At 39.9% G+C, this 20,238-nt stretch overlaps 1 protein-coding gene across 1 annotated transcript in view; it reads left to right on the top strand.

Annotated features, from left to right (window-relative positions):
- The window catches only part of SHROOM4 (shroom family member 4), a 154,110-nt gene that overhangs the window by 114,048 nt on the left and 19,824 nt on the right, over positions 1–20,238 (top strand). Inside the window, exon 5 of the mRNA XM_042973944.1 lies at positions 5,090–5,151. Within this exon, the coding sequence (XP_042829878.1) occupies positions 5,090–5,151 (62 nt within the window). The remainder of the gene's footprint in view (positions 1–5,089; positions 5,152–20,238) is intronic.

The raw sequence follows: 20,238 nt of genomic DNA, 5'->3' as shown, positions 1-20,238 counted from the left end.
TTAATTCCTGTGTTGAACTGTTGTTGCAGAGGCAGACACTCCTGAATGACTTAGTGTGTGGAGTTCTTCAATACACATTCTTTGAAGAAAAAAAAAAAGGAAACTTAGGGGTGAAAGAAGCCTTACACAAAAGAGTATATGCTATTCCTTTTATGTAACATTCTATAACAGCTATTCTGTGGGAAACAAGAAAACACTGGTTACCTACTGAAGGTGCCACAGAGATTGAGCAGGAAAACGCATGAGGGAACTTTGTCAGATGGTGGTAGTGTTCTGTATCTTGATAACCATTTGAGTTACACAGGTGTATGCATTCATTGAAACTCAACAGATGTGCACTTAATACTTGTGCATTTCCCTGCAAGTAAATTTTCCCTAAAAATATTATAAACAAATATCAAACTTTATTTAATATGTATGCTGATGTTTTTGAAGTATATTGATGTATACAACTTATAGTTTTCAGCATACAAATGTTGCAAATATTTAGCTATTTATCCCTAGAATTTCATGTTTTTGATGCTATTGTAAATGGTATTGTTTTCTTAATGTCAAGTTAAAATTCGTTGTTAATACTATATGGAAATACAATTTAATTTTGTATATTGGTCTTGTATCTTGCAACCTTGCCAAACTCACTGGTTCTAGTAGCTTTGTAGATTTTAAAAAGATTTTCTATATAGACAATCATGTCATCTGCAAATGAAATTGTTTTTTATCTTCCTTTCTATTGTGTATACATTTTCTAGGGGAGGGGGGGCCTTCTTGCACTGTCTAGGACCTCCAACACAATGTTTAGTAGAAATAGTAAGTGTGGCTAGTGTTGCATTGTTCCTAATCTCTCCATATTAAGTTTGATGTTAGCTATAAGTTTTCATAGATGCCCTTTGACAGCTTGAGGAAGTTCCCTTTCATTCTTAATTTGCTGAGAGCTTTGGTCAGGAGCAGATGCTGGATTCTTTAAAATGCTTTGTCTATATCTAGTGGAGTGATCCTATAGTTTTCTCTTTTACTCTATTGATACGGTGAATTCTATTGATTGATTTTTGAAATAAGAACAAGACTAGATTTGCTAATATTTTGTTAGGGATTTTTGTGTTTATGATGATCAGGGATTTTAGTCTGTAGTTTTCTTATAATGTCCTTGTCTGGTTTTCATGACAAGATGCTGGCCTTACCAAATATGTCGGGAGGTTGTTCCTCCTCTTCCATCTTCAAAAAGAGTTTGCATACTACTGGTATTATTTCTTCCTTAAATGTTTAGTAGAATTTATCATCGAAGCCATTGGGGCCTGGAGTTTTCTTTGTGGAAAGATTTTAAACTACAAATTCCATTTCTTTAATAGATACAGGTCGTTTCAATTATCTTTTTCTTCTTGAGTGAGCTTTGGTAATTCATCAAGAAAAATCTGTCTATTTTCTTTAAGTTTTCAAATTTATGGGTATAAATCTCTTTTTGACTTTAAAAATGCATCAAGAATGTAAGATAGATTGGTGGATGGGTAGAGGAGTGAATAGGTATGGAATCAGGCAGATGTAGTAACATAATCATTGCAAAATCTAAGTGGTGGGTATATAGATGATTGTAAACTTGTCCAACTTTTCTGGATGCTTGGAAATACTTAAGACAAAATGTTGAAGCAAAGAGGAGAGGAAATATAAAATAATGATTAAAAAATCACTGATGCTGGAACCAGACTGCTTGCATTCAAATTCCTAAGCTTCCCCATGTGAAAAAAAAAATGCAAGTAATAACTTACTTCATAAGTTGGTTGAGAGGATTAAATGGTAGAACATGGGTAAAGCGCTTAGAACAGTGACTACCAGAGAGTTATCATCTTTTGAGTGTGAGTTATTGTCTCCTAAACTAAAGGGAGATTTGAGCATAGTTTGAAATGTTTGCTGAAAGAAGGTCCTGCGAGTAGACAGTAGAGGAAGTAGGCTGAAGTTGGGGGAAAGGACATGATGGCTTGCAGGAGTATTGGCCCAGAGCTGGTAGCTCCATAAGAGAAGGAGATGAAATGTGAAGGTTGCAGCAGTTGGTAGCAGCAATGCAGGTGTGCCTGTGCCCACACCATACCTCTCCTTTTGTACTCTGAAGGAAGGGGACACAATGGGTTCCCGATGCCAGTTAGACCAGCTCAGCAAGTCTGCTTATACACTAGGCTTTCAGATATGTGGAGCCACTTCATGCCTGTTCTTCCCCTGCCACCTGAACACACACACATGTACATGCCAGACATAGGAAAACTTACAATATGGGATAGGACACCCCAGGTCAAATGACCAAGGTGGTTGTGATGGTCGGTGGCTGTCTGAAGTAGGGTTGAGATTCTGCTCCTTATGGCCCCTGAAAGAGGTTAGGGAGCTAATTATCTCCTTAGTACTTTAAGAGAACTAAAATCAGCATGCACTTACATTCCTCATACTTCATGCCAGTTAGTTTTTCACATATTATCAGATTATTTCATTTAACAATTGTTTGAGATTAAGGTATAATAGGATCCCCATTTTTAAATTATTTTTTATTTTTTATTTTTTTGTGTTTATTTATTTTTGAGAGAGACAGAGTGCAAGCAGGGAAGGGGCATGGCGAGAGGGAGACACAGAATTCAAAGCAGGCTCCAGTCTCTGAGCTGTCAGCACAGAGCCCGATGCGGGGCTCCAACTCACGAACTGCAAGATCACGACTTGACCTGAAGTCGGACACTCAACTGACTGAGCCATCCAGGCACCCATAGAATCCCCATTTTATAGCCAAGGAAGCTGAGGCTCACAGAGGTGACACATCTAGCAAGTGGCAAACGCAAAACTTGAACAACATAACCGTAACTGACATTTGAGTATCCACTTTGCACTCAGTATTATTCTAGGCACTTTATATGTATCAACTCATTTAGTCCTGGAAGCAATCAGGAAATAGGTACTGTTATTATGATGATCTCACTATTAAATAGCTGGGGGAGATAAGCTAAAGAGAAACTGTGTAGTTTGCCTGAAGTCATACCACTAGGGAAGGGCAGGTGTGGTATTTGAATCCATGTCATCTAGCTTTAGAGGCCAAGCTTCTAGTTGTGCTACACTGCCTCTCCATAAGCTAATTGAAAAGCCCAGGCCCAAACTGAGGGTTGATGGGGGGAAAGGGGAGAGGGGAAAATGCATGATGGGCATTGTTGGGATGAGCACTGGGTGTTGTATATAAATGATGAATCATGAGAATCTACACCCCAAACCAAGAACACACTGTAGACACTGTATGTTAGCCAACTTGACAATAAATTATATTAAAAAAAATAGAATATACTATTTAAAAGGTAAAAAAATAAAAGCCTTGGTTAATATTGTCAAATTCTCCTCCTGAAACAGTGCTTGTCTTCCCCATAACCTTGTTAATATTTAGCATTTTCATTAAGTTTAACCTGGGCCAATCAAATAAAGACAAAATTGGAATGCAAAAAGAAAAAGAAAGGAAAGCCCAGGCCCTCTCCAGTATGGCAGGATGCCTTCTAGCAGTATAACTTCGATTGGGGCAACAATTGAACCCCATCTGCGACAAGCTGTAGGGATCACTGCCTCATTGGTCAATAGAGTACAGGCAGTTTACACCAACTTAAGTGATTCAAGGAAACAAAGTAAGGTGATACTGGGGAGCTGAAAAGGAGATTGCAAATTGGGACAGGACTTTGGTTTGGCCACTGCTATTTACTGAGCACTTTCCACAGGGCATGGACAGGAAATCCTGGCTTCCATTGTGCCTGAATGAGTAATAGTGTCTTTGAGGGCAGGGACATCTCAGAAGGGTGTTGAGGCAGAGTTTGAAGTCTAACAAGTGGTCAGAGCTGCTCTAATATGACAAGTACAGGCAGGGACCGCTCTGGTCTTGGGAAAGCTATAAAACCTCATCTTTCTTGTGACTGCTAACATCTACAGCCTCTCGCATGCCAAGCATTGTGCTAGGCATTCTCTATGCATATCCCATTTTGTACTCACTCCCGGGAAGCCAGCAAAGCTTGATGGCATAGCCCTTATTTACTAGATAGGAAGCTGAGGTTCAGAGAGGTGATATAACTTCCCTCAGACAGCACAGCTAATAAGTGTCTTAGCCAGTATGACAGACACTAAGTATCTTACCCCCAAAAGGGAGTAAAAATTTTTTTTACTGGGGCAAAGGTTAATAAAACTTTGAATAGGACTAATGACAGCATTGGAGGAAGAGGGAATTTGGGAGATCAGTGAGGTTTAGGAAAAATTGTGCTTTCCTGTTGAGTTAAGCTTTGGGTTGCCAGGTAGAGAATGCTGGATGCAAAGTCAGGGAGAATGTCAAAAGGCAAATTTGCATCAGGTTTGGAGCTAGAATAGGAAGGGAGGAGCATTTTTACAAATGGCACATATGGCTTGAGCTACAGTTTGCTTGGGCAAAGCCCTTAAGGAAAAAATGGCCAGGGTGGAGAGCATGCTTCTGTAATATGGGGACCGTGGCACCTGGCACTCGTGTTCCCCAGAGATGAGCCCGCCTCAGCCTCTACTAGTGGATCTGGGAGGAGAAGGAAGGGCCCCTGCAGTACAAAGATGTGCTGGCATGCATTCTCTGTGTGTGCCTCACCTTGGGAAAAGGTTAGAGCAGCACGGGGCTTCAGGCCTGAAAGCCCCCTCAAGGGCCAGGGCTTCGAAGAAGATGCTTTCTATGTTAGAAGAGGCAAGAGGAATGAGCAGGTTCATGTAGCAGAATAAACAAAAAGACCTCCTTCACAAGAGCCAGAGCAAACAGCAAACGTGCTAAACTGGTTTACAAGATGGTTTGGGAGGGGAGTGGAGAAAGAGAGGGAAACACGGAGTTTCTAGAGCACATGATCCAGGTCTCTGAGTACTCTCTTAGTCTCTGCATGCCCCCAGCAGTTCACCAGGCCTCTGGACAGAAAGGCAGCACTCCAGGTGCATATTTCTCTAGCCTGTGTGGGAAAGTAGAAGAAACCAAGTGCGGGGAGCGGGGTCTGGCCAGGGACAGGCTTCTGACCTCTTCACATTTTTGAAGACATCTGGATACCTGGATGCTCAGAGCTCCCTAATTTATCACAATTTTGCTTTGCAGGAATTTCCTGGGGATAAATGGAAACCAATAACAGGAAACAGGAAGACCAGCCAGTCAGGGAGGTAAGTGATCACTCAGGGAGTAGGGTGTGTTGATGTCTCTGAGACTTCTATAGAAATTGCTAAGATCTTCTGTTTGCTCAGTTTCCTTTGAGGAACCTGGCCTGGTGTGTCCATACCAAGAACTTCATACCACAGATGTAATCTAGCCTGCTCCCCAGGCAGCTGGGCTACAGACCAAACTGATCACTATGACGTTTTGGAATACATAGTATTCCCCATAGTATTGTGGGGAAGTGTGCCCATCAGCTCAGAGGCCTGGGGCAGGCTTGCCCAGCCACAAGGACATGTGGGAGCAGATCATGCTGAAATATAGGTGAGACGGCATAAAGTATGCTCACATCTACAGCAGCCACTGAACAATTAATTGGAAAGGACAGAGACGAGATAAGACTGTCCAGCTACCACTGTGCCTTTGCCTCCTTTGTTGGAGACACCTGTTTTTGGCCTCTGCCACCTTTCTTTTTACAGGGCTTTGTGAAGAACTTAAGGCATATCCAGGGGCAGATCATGCTAACGATAGATTAAAATTCCTGGAAGAAGGTAGGGACATTTTTGCAAATGGCACATATGGCCTGGACTAAAGGAAAGAGAGTTGCTTGGGCAAAACCCTTAAGGAAAAAAAAAAGTAGAGAGTCTACTCCTGTAATGTGAGGAGCTTGGCACCCAGTGCTTATGCTCCCCAGAGATAAGCCCACTTGCCATAGGTGACTAGAAGGAGTGGACAGTTAGTTTTTCCAGTTTGCTCTCCATCAATCAGCCTGGCAGCCTTCTTTTTCATGAAATTCCTTGATATGTTCTTTTAGCCAATTCTTCTCTGGGTCAAATTATACAAGATACCCTGAAATTATATTGATTCTTTAACTCAAACTCTAGAAATGAAGGAGGAAGAAGGCCCTTAGTTGTGCCTCTGTGGGGGCACCAATGGAGAGAGCACCAAGGAAGTGGACTAGAATCCCGGGTCTTCTGACCCCCTGTGATTTGGTGGTACATGCAGGAATAATTTTGGCTTTCTTTTGACTCCAAAGTATGGGGCACCCATCAGGTTTCTGGTTGGCCATGAGAAAAGAGAGGAACCCAACATTTTTGAATAATCTACTAAGTGTCAGTCACTGGACTGGATCTTTTTTAACCCATAATCTCATTTATTCCCCACAACAGTTCATTTCATTACATATTTTATAGATGAGGTCACACAACCAATAAGCGATGAAGCCAGAATTTGGACCCAGGTTTGTCTGGCCCCAAAGTTTATGCTTTTCCCCTTACAACTTCATCGATTAGGATCCCAAAGGAAACCTTTCAAAAGGATCCCTCAGCATCCTGTCTCAGAAGTCTGAGGCCTTTGGAACTCTCTGGCTGGTCTGATTCCCTGCTGTGGATCTGCTGAGTTTCCCATATTAGACTGAGACCTTTGAGAGAGGAGACCACATCTCAGCCTTATCTTCTTACCACAGAGACTTATCCTCTGTGCCTAACATAGCGCCTGACACAGAGAAGTCCCTCAAGAGGTATTTGCCGTTGGCTTACCAACTGAGGAAACAGAGCCTCCTCCACCATTGAATGGGTGAAATGACACAAAAATAATAATGCTAACTAACATTTCTTGAGCACATTGCTCTATTCTAGGCACCAAAGCACTTTACAAATATTTACAGCTGACCCTTGAATGACACAGGTCTGAACTGCATGGGTTTGCTTATACATGGATTTTTTTTCCAATGAATACAATACAGTACTTTAAATATATTTTCTCTCCTTAATGATTTTTCAAAATGTTTATTTATTTTGAGAGAGAGCAAGTGAGGGAGGGGCAAAGAGAAACGGAGAGAGAATCCCAAGCAGGCTCCACGCTGTCAGCACAGAGTCCTACACCTACATGGGGCTCAATCTCACAAACCATGAGATCGTGACCTGGGCTGAAATCAACTGACTGAGCCATCCTGGTGCACCCCCCCAACTTATGATTTGCTTAATGACATTTTTCTTTTCCCTAGCTTACTTCCTCATAAGAATATAGCATACGATACCTAAGACATACAAAATATGAGCTCATTGACTATGTTATCAGTAAGGCTGCCAGTCAACAGTAGGCTGTTAGTAGTTAAGTTTTGGGGGAGTCGAGAGTTATACATGGATTTCCAACTGCATGGGGGGTGGGGATTGGTGTCCCTAACCCCCACATTGTTCAAAGGTCAACTGTGTCTATCACCATAACCTAAAGGGGTAGTTATTATTAGTCTCTCTGGCAGAAGAAACTGATAAATTCACTTGCCTAAAATCCCACAGGTGTAGTAAGTTGATTAGACCCAGGTGGTCTACCTTTAGAGACACTAGACTCAACTACAGTGCTTCTACAAAATGGTTCTCTTCCCAGTCAGCCTGTGAAGTAAGAGGACTTTATTCAAAACCTAGTGTACGCATTGCCTTTTTCTAGGCAAGCAGGGGAGTATTAGAGAGCGAGCATCAGGAAGCACAATGCCTGTCCACCCACAGCTTGAGCAAGGAAGACTAACCCACACAAAGTTAAGTAGCAATAATCATAAATTACCACTTACAAAACAATGTGCTGCAAGCTAAGTTACACATATTATGTTATGTTTTATATTTTCCAAGATCCTGTCAGGTATGTATTATAACTAGAACAGTGGCTTTCAAACTTGAATGTGCTTTAGAAACACCTGGAGGGCTTGTTAAAACACAGACAGGTGGATCCTACACTTACCCCCCAACCCCTTCCAGAAACTGTGATTCAGTAGGTATGGAATAAAAGTAAAAATCTGCATTTCTAACAAGGTTGCCCAGGTGATGCTCATGCAGCTGGTCCTGGGATCACACTTTGGGAACCACTGACTCAGAGAAAGATGTGAGGCTCAGAGAAGTTATAGTAGTTTACTGAAGGTCTCATGGCTATCAAAGGGACAAACCAGGATTTAAACTTAGCTTTTGCTTACTCTGATGAGTTGTTGTAAGATGAAAAGTGTCAAATACATGGTTTAAACAAGAAGTATCTGGCACGTGGTAAGGAGCCAATACATGATAAATTGTTTTCTATTTAAGTTTGCTGGAGGGTAAGAAAACTGAAGGCTGGGACCTACAGGAGGAAAAACCCAGGGGAGCTAAGCAGAGTATGTTGGAGAAATAAACTTCACGGGTTAACGGTTCTGGCCTTGGAATCAGCCTGCCTGGGTTCAAATCCAGATTCTTATTTTCTCTAGCTTGTGTAACCTTGGCAAGTGGGTGGCTCTTCCTCTCTCTGCCCTATCAGTTTCTTTATTTGTGAAATGGGGTAAGAGTACATAGCTCAGGTGATTGTTGCCAGGATTAAATTAGAAAATATGTACAAAGCATTTGGAACAAAACCTGGCACAGTAAACCCTCGGTAAATGTTAGTTGTAATAATAAAGAGGAATACCGGGGAGCAGCAGCAGCAGTAACAGTAGAGGAAAGGGGTGAAGAGTGAAATATTGGACCAGGATAGGTAGGCCTTGAAAACTATTATAGTATCACAAATACGAAAGATACTGCAGGTTATCGATCAGGTAAATGATGTGATAAATGTGGGACTGAGGCAATCTTGCTGCATTTGTAGCCTAGATAGGTTGAAGGAAGAAAAATTAGGGTAAGTGATCCAGGCATGGAAGAGGAGGGCCTTGGATTGGGAAGGTGGAGGTGCAGTAGGAATGAAGCAGAAGAGATAGATAAATATGTGTGATATTTTGGAGGGGGGGTGCGCAGAGATGTTTATTGTGAAAACAAAATTACAGGAAATTAAAAACAGAAGAAAAAGTAGCCTTATTCCTACCACCCAAACACCCTGATTGTTTTTATTTCCCTACCAACTTTTATCTATAGGTATGGAGATTTTTTTGGCATAGTTATATAAAAACTATGTAGATGCGATTTTTGTGTGTCCGGCTTCTTTTTTTCCCCACTAAGCATTACTTGGCAAACAATTTTTCATGTTACTATACAGGCCTCCTCAATCGTTATAAATTTTAATGGCTGCATATTTCACCAGCTTAATGTGCTGTGATTTGCTTAATCATTCCCAAATTGTTGGATAATTAGGTTGTTTCAAATTTCTTGCTATTATAAAGTAATGCTGCAGAAAAATTTGGAGTAGCTATAACCTTTTTCTCATTTTGAATTATCTCATTAAAAATAATTATCTAGAGTTGTGATTACTAGTTGAAGCAATATGAACATTCTTCTTGTTCTTGATAGATTTCACCAAATTGTTTTCCCAGGAGGCATTTTACACTGCCATTAGCAATATATAAGGATACCAATTTCCCCCAAATCTTGCCATCTGTGGAAAATGTTTCTAATGCAATGGGCATAAATGGCACCTATTATAATTTTAATTGGCTTACTTTGATTATTCTAGTTTGAAATGTTTTTGTGTGTTTATTTAATATTTGCATTGTTTCTCAAGTGAATTGTTCAAATGATTTGCTTACAAATAAGTGACACATTTTGAGGGAAGAGTAGAGAGAACTGGTGACTGGAATTTGGGAAAGAAAAGTAATAAGTCAAAAATAACTCTGGGCAAAACAACAACACTCTGAGCCCTAGGTGACCTGGAGAAAGTTATTGAAGTAGCTGGGACAGGTGAGAGAGGGGAGCTAGCTTGGTGCAGAAGATAAGCTTGAGTTGAGATATGTTGAACTTGAAATTAGTGAGGAAGACAGGTGGATTCTTTGCAGGAGGTTTGTCAATCATCCAGGCAGGGAGTAGGATGAGGAAGAAGAACCAGTAAAGGAAACTGAATGGGCAAGCAGCTGGTGTGGCAGAAGAGGTTGGCCAGTGCACCATCACAGAAGATACAGAGAGAATCGCTACTGGCTCTGACAATTGGGAATCGCAAGTGACCTTCAAGAAAGCAAACTTAGTAAAGCAGTGGGCATAGCAAGTAGATGGCATGATGGTCTGTGAGGGGTATTCATAGAAGAAAAATGTATAGAGCTTTACACATCATAAATTCACCTATTTTAAGTGTGGAATTCAGTGAGCTTTGGTAAATTTATGATGCTATGCAATCATCACCACAATCCAATTTTAAGACCTATCCATCTCCCTACAAAGATTCCCTGTGCCCATTTACAGTCACTCCCCATTCCCACCATCAACCTCAAGCAACCACAAATCTACTTTCTGTTCCTGTGGATTTGCCTATACTGTACACTTCCAGTAGATGGAATGATACAATATGAGGGCTTTTGTGTCTGGCTTCTTTCACTTCGTGTGCTATAATGGTTCATTGTGTTGTAGCCTGTATCCGTATTTCATGCCTTTTCTTTGCCAAATAATAGTCCACTGTATGGATATACCACTTTTTATGTATCCACTTATCTATTTAGTGGACATTTGTGTTATTTTCACTTTTTAGCTGTTGTGAATAATGCTGCCATGACCATTCATGTACAAGTTTCTGTGTGGACATGTTTTCAGTTCTCTCATACTTAGGAGTGGAATTTGGGGGCCATATGGTAACTCTATTAACTTTCCAAGGAACAGCCTGTTTTTCAAAGTGGCTGTACCATTTCACATTTCCACTAGCACTGTAGGAAGGTTTCAGTTTCCTTTCATTAATTTTAATACAATGAATATGTGTTAGGGTGACCGTGTGATTTGAAAAACATTTTAAAGGAAGAATTTGAACACTTCAAAATGCTCTAAAAGAAAAAGTTGGCCAGGGAAAGGAAGGAGATAAATGGGGTGGTAATTAGAAAGAGCAATGAGGTTTAAGTTGGTGGTTCTCAGAATGTGTTCCTAGGACCAACACCCTCAGTATCTCCTCTGAATTTGTTAGGGATGAAAATTCCAAGGCCCCACTCAGACCTACTGAATCAGAAACTGGGATGGGGCCCACAGTCTGTGTTTTAACAGCCCTGCAAGTGATTCTGATTCCAGCTACTGATGAGAACCACTGGTTTAGGTGAAGGTTTGGTCAGGATCTGGGAGACTGGTTTAAATTTAAAACCAGAAGAGAGAGGTCAATGGAAGGAAAAAGAGTATGGATTCTTAAGACGGATGACAGTTTATGACCTCAGGGAAGATGAGAAGGTCAAGGGCAGAGATGACACTTAAGAAGAGAAATATTGATGGAGTTTCCGCTCACCTTCCCCTCCAACCACCACAACACAAATTTTTAACATTTCTTATGTCGTTTCTGTCTCAATTGGAATGATGGGTGTAGGTGGGAAAATCAAATGTATATTCTTGAGCCACTCTCTTTGCTTGGAAGCCTGCAATGAATTTTAATTCCAGGTAGTTACACTCTTGGTTGTATCCCTCCACTGTTATTTGGTTTGTGTGCAGAGAATGCAAATGCATTATAATATTAGCAGGAGGGAAAACCGGCAGTGAGTAGCTCTGCTGGGAGAAAAAGCTATATACATAAGCTATGTATTTAAAAGCCAAAAGAAAGTATTTGCCAGATTAACTCTTTTGGTTTTCTTTACCTACAATTGCTTCCTGTGATCTTTTCCATTTTACCACTTTGCACAGAGCTTTAAAGTGTGTAGAGTGTTTTTATACACATGGCTACATTTACAGTTAATCCTCACAACAACCCTATGCAGTTAAGCCTTATTTTTTCCCATTTCACTGAAGGAAGCTGAGACTCAGGAAAGGTAGTATTATACTATTATTAGCAACGACAACAAAAGGTATAATAGCTAACGTTTATTAAGTGTTTCTTATGTGTCAGTCACTGCTATAAGCATTTCCCTTTCATTATTCATTATTTATCATGACCCTACAAGATAGTTAGCATTTATTGACCCAATTTTACAGACAAGGGAACTTACAGATAGATTAAAGTCCTTTTCCCAAGGTCAAACAGGTATCTGACTCCAAAGCCCTTTGCTTCTGGGATTATAAAGCAAGTACGTGACAAAACTGGACTACTACCCAGTTGTTTCAGTTCTCAGCCTAGGGCTTTCTTCCTTCCTTTTATCAAACCACAAACCAAATAGGACAGCATTTCCTATTTGCTGACTGAGTGAAAGAAAATGGATAATTCAGAGTTGAATCTCATTGTATTAGGAAGAGTACACTTTTCAGGAAGGCTTTGCATCTAAGAAGAATGCAGTCTTCCGAGGCATGGAAGGATTTGTCAAAAGTGTGACAAAGGGAATTTAAATATCTGGGTATTAATTTAATCCTGGGCACACAAAACTTATCCAAGGAAAATTATAAAACTCTAATGGGAGAAATAAAGACCTGAATAAATGCATAGCTGTACTCTGCTTCAATTTGGGAAGACTAAATATAGCAATGATTATAACACTCCCTAAGTTAATATATAGATGTAATGCACTACTGATTAGAGTCACTGTGGGATACTTTATAGAACTTGCCAAATTCATAGTGAAATTTATCTGGAAGAACAAGTAGGCAGTAATACCAAAGAATACATTTATTTAAAAAGGCAATGATGGTAGACCTACCCTATCAGATTTTAAAGCCTGTCATAAAGTGACAATTATCAAAACCATATGATAGTGGGTTGAAAACAAGAAAACAGTGAAATGTTTTTTTAAAGATTCTAGGAATAGATTCAAGCTATTCTAAGAATATAGAGCACTGGAAACATCCCTGAACTGGGGAAAGGAATCACTCTTTCTTTAATGTTGGAATTGTAGGTATCATTATGGAGAATAATTAAATTTCTTAACGTTTATTTTATTTTTGAGAGACAGAGACAGAGCACGAGTGGGAGAGGGGCAGAGAGAGAGGGAGACACACAATTTGAAGCAAGCTCCAGGCTCTGAGCTGTCAGCACAGAGCCCACCGCGGGACTCAAAGTCATGGACCATGAGATCATGACCTGAGCCAAAGTCGGATGCTTAACTGACTGAGCCACCCAGGCACCCAAGAATGATTAACTTAGATAACTAGTACACACTTTACTCCGTAGTAAATTCCAAAAAGCAGACAGTGAGATAGCATATTTATTCCAGCTTAGATAGAAGATAAATTTGTGTCTGTTAAATGGAGGATACCATTAGAGACAAGATGGATGATTTTAAATATATGAAAGTGGGGGGGGAGACCTTTGTACAACAAAATGTAATAAAAAGCTGAACAACAGAATGAGGAAAATATCTGCGGCCAGCATCACTGATAACAGTTGACTGTCCAAACAATATAAAGAATGGATATAGATATAGAAAGTCAGCTTTCAGATTCAGCTTCATAAAAGAGCAAGGAAACTGGGCAGGCACTTTACACGTGAGAACATAAAGGCAGTAAAATCACTGCATGGAAAAGTACAAGCTTAGTAGCAATTAAAGACATGCAAACAAAAACAACTTCCACATATCACAACTTGCTTATTAAACTATCAACAATTAATGGAAATGATCAATAGAAATTACAAAACACTATCTTGACAAGGCTGTGGGGAAACTGTTTCTGGGAGCAGTATAAGTTGGTTCAGTTTTTCTGGAGGGCAATCAGAAATATGTGACAGAAGTTATAAAGCTATTTGTTCATACTATTTGGCCCAGCAGACCCCCAAGGGAATAACCTAGAAAGGAAAAAATGATTTGTTTAAATATATTCATAGTAGTGCTATTTATAATCGGGGAAAACATTTACCATGCTAATATATTATCATCATGGAACAGAATATAGCCATTAACAATGGCAGGTGTACAAATATTGGGTCTTGCACAGAAATGAGTATTTGTAATAATATTAACCAAAAAAGGGCTAAATCCTAAATCACATGTTGAATCTGATAGTAGCCATACACAAAGAAAATTCAGAAAGGCAACTGGTAAAGTGTAAGTAGCTGGAATTGAATGTGCATGGTGTTTTTTGGGTATATGTCAAATTGCTGGATTTTTATAATGAAAAAGAAAATCTCAAGAAGAGAACTGGTTGGTTTGATTTAGGCCTGGGAAGTTAAAGATCAAAGACTTTGGAAAGATCCACATACTAATGACAGATAGACAATATTACTTACTAAACACATTTGATCTCACTGTTACCTAGAATTCAGTTTGATAGAATTCTCCATCAACCAACACTTCTGCTTATTTAAATCTGTAAGAGCTTTGATGTTTCTGAGGGTGTACATCACCAGACCTTTGCGAATTTCCAAATCTGTCACTACCACCCCAACATAGAACCTCCCCAACCCCACAAATAAACATTGTATTTTCTAGCTGAGAAGCATCACTTTCTTAAGAACTTTCCATCACTTCTGTGTCCAGTACTAACTTGCAGATAATTTGCATTTCAGTGCCATTATTCAAAAGAAGCACATTTTCTCTCTGCCACAGTTACTGCACCTGTGTACCTCAATGGCAAATAGAAACCCACCAAGCCACATTGAAATGCCAAGTTGTTGACTAGGCTCTCTCCTTTCTTTGGTGACTTGTCCTATAAGCCAGTATTGTGATGCCTTGAAGTCAAATTCATATCCTTTGCAAAATGACCAGTTACTACATTTCCTGAATTTTTAGGGTTACTCTTAAATGTTAAATACATGCATCCCAGAGAACTACTCCATAATAATAATTCTCATTAATAATTGAACAAGAATGTCTTTTATTTTTTATTTTTTAAATGTTTATTTTTGAGATAGAGAGAAATAAAGAAAGACAGAGAGAGAGCATGAGAGCATGAGCAGGGGAAGGGCAGAGACAGAGGGAGACATAGATTCTGAAGCAGGCTCCAGGCTCTGAGCTGTCAACACAGAGCCTGACGTGGGGCTTGAACTCACGAACCGTGAGATCATGATCTGAGCTGAAGTTGGATGCTTAACTGACTGAGCCACCCAGGTGCCCCAAAAATGCCTTTTAAACTTTTAAACAAGATAGAATCATGTTCTTTATAACTTTCCCATTGTATTCTTTAAAATTCAGTACATTAACATCTGGTATACATGAGGACTCAAATAGACAACACTCCCTCTCTTTCCCTGACCCATCCATTGCTTAACCATGGTTGGGCACCAAATTTCCTTGAGTAACATCAGGATTCCCGGAACTTTTTGGACCTCCAGTATTCCCATTATTTTATTTTGTAAATCTTCAGCCCAGTTGTCACATGGATGGTATATATATATATATATATATATATATATATATATATATATATAGTTAATTGAATGAATTTAGTTTTGAGAAGTTTTTTTTTTCCAAATGGCTTTATACCTCTTAAGATAACCTGATGAGTTGGGAACCTGGTAGGTAATGATGATTAGAGCAGTAGATCTCAAAGTGTGGTCCCAGACCAGCAGTACCATCATCATCTGGGAAATTGTTAGAAACAAAATTTTCCACCCTTCCCCAGACTCACTAAATCAGACATTCTGGGGATAGAACCCAGCAGTCTGTGTTTGAACAAGCCCTCTAGGTGGCTCTGATGCATGCCCAAGTTTCAGAACCTCTGCGTATCAGAGAATAGAACCTTGATTGCCTTGGCCAGCCTGATCCTCAGCGGAATTGTTCTCGTGGATATCAGACCATTCAGGTCCCTTGACAGTGTTTTATTTATTCCTAAAATGCCTTTTATTAAATCTCTTGAGAGGGTTATCAGAACCCTGGCGAGGCAGCATGTTTTATTAGCAAAAGTGTGGGCATCAGAGTCAGACCTCAGCTGTTACTTCTCCTGGCCCCTATTCCCTTTGTGTTCACCCAGTTGTTTAACTTCTCTGAGCCTCATTTCTAACATGGGCAAAAGAAAACCTATTCCAGAAGATGTCTTGAGAGTTAAATGAAATCAGGTCTGTGTGCTGTCCAGCCCTGTGCCTGATGCATGATGGACTCTCAGTAAACAAGACCGATTGTTATCATCCCTTGCCACCATGTCCATGACACTATGTAAAATCCAGAGAAGTAATGGGAAGACCTCTTCAAAATTCGAAGTTGGGGCCATTGGAGAAAGGGAGCTAGTCTTTACCCAGGACAGTCCCAATAATCCAATGACTTCTCTGATGTCTTCAAAGGACACTTTACAACAGCCCCCTGCGGGGCTGTAGAAGGTTCAGGACGAGTCTTGCTACTTGCATTTGTCATTTCCAGATGAGTTGTTCTTTACTTTAAGTTCTGTGATGCCAGAGGCAGAGAAGGGTGGCAACAACAAACTCTTTGGCCCTTCTCCCCTCCCTGTGCAAGCCTCCTTGTGTCTCACTTCCTGGATCTTGCAAATATTTCCTTCAGCAATAACCTGGGAGTGGCTGTTTCTCTTGGAGCAGCCTTATCTTTTGGCTGCTGAGGAAAGGGAAAGGGGAGAGGGGCTGACCTGTGTGCCCTTGCTGCCGAGATCCTGGAATGCCAAGCTATTGTGGTGGGTTTAAAAATAAAATTTCCAAACAAGAAAACTTCAGAAGAGCTGAGGAAGAGGCAGGGGAGATTTTTCAATCTCGGCAAATACTGGGTTTCATTTTCAGTCATTATTAGGCTCAAAAAAAAAAAAAAAAAAGAAAGAAAGATTTTAACAAAACGGGCAAATCTATTCATCAGAAGAAAAGGTAACCTGTGCCAAGAGGAAAAGAGAAGAACAGCCCAGGTCTTGGCAGGCAACTTGCTTTTGTTTTTGAGATGTAGTCTCCTTGCTGGTGTCAACAATGCCCTTTCTTACACTTAGCTTTCATGATGCCATGGAAAGAGCTAATGTCTCCATGGACACCTGGAGATGACTGCTGTGCAAGTACCTTTTGCCTCACCTTAGGAGTCCTTGATTCGATGGGATTGTCACTTGGAGTCAGATAAGGCAATTTTCAGTCTGGACACTACTGTTTCTTACTAGCTGGGAAAATGATATACTCCTTCTAAGCCTTGGGATTCTCATCTGCCAACTGGCAATAATGGCACCGACTTTGATGGGTTGATGGGAAGACTAATAGAAGTACATACATGAAAGTGCTTGAAACAGTGCCTAAGACACACTTGAAAGAAACTCTAGTTCTTTTTCCCTTCATGAAACTCCTTATCCTTCACTCCACTCCACTTGGTCCCAAAGCACAGATGTAGATATCTGTGCATATAGACAGCTCGAGCCTGCTGAAAATAGGACCTCTAGGGGCCAGTATCCTTCTTTGAGCCTGACACACTTCAATGGCAGCCTTCTGTTCACCAGTCTGCTTCATCTGTAGTGCCTGGAAGGGAGGGGCTATATCGGTTTTGCTCCCCTTTGATCTGGTCACCTTGCACAGAATATGTGCTCATTGACCCAGCTGATTCCATTGAAGGTTCTTTCCCTTTGTGGAGTCATTCCCACTTCTGCTCCCCTGTCAGAAGTGACTCTGCAAAGCTCATGCTGGCCCTGTAAGTAGGGAGAGGGGAGTGCCTTTAAAATCAGTATTGATGCAGAGAATAGAAATTTCCAAGTTGCCTTGCCAGAGCCCAGTGCCTCCAGATAAGGTTACAGTGCCAAGAATTGGGACACCAAATGTCTAGAAGGGCACTGTATGTTTCTTCCAACTGATTCTGGAGTTGGCTACCTATAGGTAAATTCTGTAAGGCTGACATAAGCAATGGGTGCCCAAACAAGATAACTTAGAATATCTAATCCTTTTGATTTTCACACTGCTCTTAAGCCTCAACTTGCCTTTTATTATATGTCCGTTTTTAGTAGATGAGAACAGTGAGTGAATGAGCCTCGGGTTAAAATCCTTGGTTGGTGAGGGCCTCCTGGCTAGGCAGACATGTGGCTGAGCTGAGACCCAAGATCTCCTGGTTTCTTGGCTATTGATCAGGGCTAAACATTAACCAGGGGACCTTGCAGTCCAATTCCTTTGATGAGAATGAGGAAAAAGGCTGAAACACACAGCAGTGAAGGTAGTACACTGCACGACTTGCACAACAATATGCTGTGGCCCTGAGTTAGGGACTTTGTTCTAACAATAAACATAGTTCTGTTATTATTAATCATCTTTCCATGTGCCCAGCATCATTTCTAGGTCCTTTTTATATAGTTAATCCTGACAGCAGCTTTGTAAGATAAATATTTTACTGAAACTGAGATAAATTACTGTGCTCAAGGTCATGCAGCTTCTGTGTTATGGAGCCAGATTTTAAATTTTTACTGGAACTCAGACCCAAGTCTTTCTGACACTGTTCTTTCCACTCTGCTCTATTGCCTTTCCTGTGCCCTTGCGAGGGAAAAGGAAAGAGTGGTAAATTTGAGTACTATCATGCAGCAGGATTCTTACCACAGCTGCAGGACATAGGCCCAGCAGGAGCCTTTGGAGATGTGGCTGCCACCACCTGCATTTCATAAGATCTAGATTGGAAATGAAGGTGGAGAAGGGGGAGAGAGGCAGGGAAAGGATGTGGGAATGTGTGTGGTGAGAGACTGGAAGTCAGGCTGTATAGATTGGAAACCAACCTAACTGTAACAAATAACTCTGCCCCCAAACCTCCACCCCAGACCACGGCACTCCCATCCTTTTCACCCTGGACCTTTGTTTCCACAGTGTGGTCCCTGAACCACTTGTATTAGAATCCCTTGGGGCAGTTGTTAAAAAGGCAGGTTCCTATGCGCCACCACAGAGGTACTCAGTCCAAATTTGGGGGGGAGGGGCTGTGAATTTGCATTTTAAACAACCTCTCCAGGTAATTTCGATCAGGAGCCACGTTGATTAGGAACAACTGTTCCAGACTGGTGTTGTCCAACTTTCTGGATCATGCACCCTTTTCAGAAAGAATTTTTTGAGCATGCACTTTCAATATATGTTGGTAGTTTATAAATAAATTCCTGATATGTACTAATGTCCTAATATTTATGTTTTTAAATAGAAAAAAAGGTGAGGATTTTGCATTCATATTCTTAGGTGAAAATGGTTTCTAGTTTTTCATTATGTATGTTCTAGTTGTTGAGTTTGGGTATTGACATTACACAGGATTCTTTTCTTCTCCCTCAATAGATTCTAGAGTCTAGGAAGTATAAATAGTATTGAGGTTGTCTGTTCCTTGAAGGTTGATAGAATTAATGCAAGACCATGTGAGTGTGCTTTTTTGTCAAATTTATCAACATTTTTTCCAATGGTTAACAGGTGGGTTTAGATACCCCCATTCTTTGGCAATTGGTTTTGGTAATTTTTGTTTTCCTAGAAAACCATTCTAAGTTTTCAAATTTCTTTTCATAGAGTAGAGCAAATTATTCTCCTATTCTTTTCATTTACTCTGTAACTGTGGTTATTTCTCCATTTCTAATTTTGTGTGTTTAGGGTTTTAATTAGATTGGCAAGTGGTTTATCTTTTTTATTGTTTTATGTTTTCTTTTGAAGAAGTAGCTTTTGGCTTTAATTATTAATTCTATCATTTATATCCAAGTATGTTAATTTCTGCCATCAGTTCTCTTTCTGCTTTGTTTGGGTTGATTTTTGTGGCTGTTTTCTTGACTTCTTTTGCTCAATGCTTAATTCAGTGATTTTAATTTATTCTTATTTATTAATGTAAGCATCAAAGGCTTCAGATTTTCCTTTGACTACTGCTTTAATTGGTCATATTCTCTAGTTTCTGATATTTTCCTTGTTATTTTCTAGGTATTCTACAATTTCAGATTAGAGCTCTTCTTTGACTAGAAAGGAGAATATGTTTTCCCTTTTATTTTCTATGTACTAGAAATACATAGAAAATTTTCTCATTTTTGTTACTAATTTCTAGTGTTGTTGTGTTATGAGTAGGTGCTGTAGTTTGTACTTATTTCACTTTTTGGCTTAATATGTAGTCAATTTTAAAAAGGTTAAATGGACCCTTGAAAATAGAGAAGTTGAAATGTTCCCATTATCTTTGTTTTGACTGTCATGTCTGTCATCAGCTGAAACAGTCTCATAGTTTATTTCTCCTTTTTTCTGCCTTTGCATTTCCTATGGATTTTGCTTTCTGAATTGTGATGCTATGTTATTTGATACATAAAGATTTAGAGTAGTTAGATCTTAATCATGCATTCTAACCACTAATTTATAGCACCCTTCTTTGTCTTATTTGTTGATTTTTGCCTTTAATTCAACTTTTTTATGCTATGAATATCATGGCTGTTGTTTTTTTTTTATTTTTGGCATGAATTCATTTATTTTTTTATTGAATTATAGTAGATACACAATGTTACATTAGCTTCAGG

Source organism: Panthera tigris, chromosome X (genome assembly GCF_018350195.1).
Source record: "Panthera tigris isolate Pti1 chromosome X, P.tigris_Pti1_mat1.1, whole genome shotgun sequence".
In the NCBI taxonomy this organism is placed as follows: Eukaryota; Metazoa; Chordata; class Mammalia; order Carnivora; family Felidae; genus Panthera; species Panthera tigris.
The sequence above is the reverse complement of the archived record's forward strand: the minus strand, read 5'-3'. Positions and strand labels throughout refer to the sequence as shown.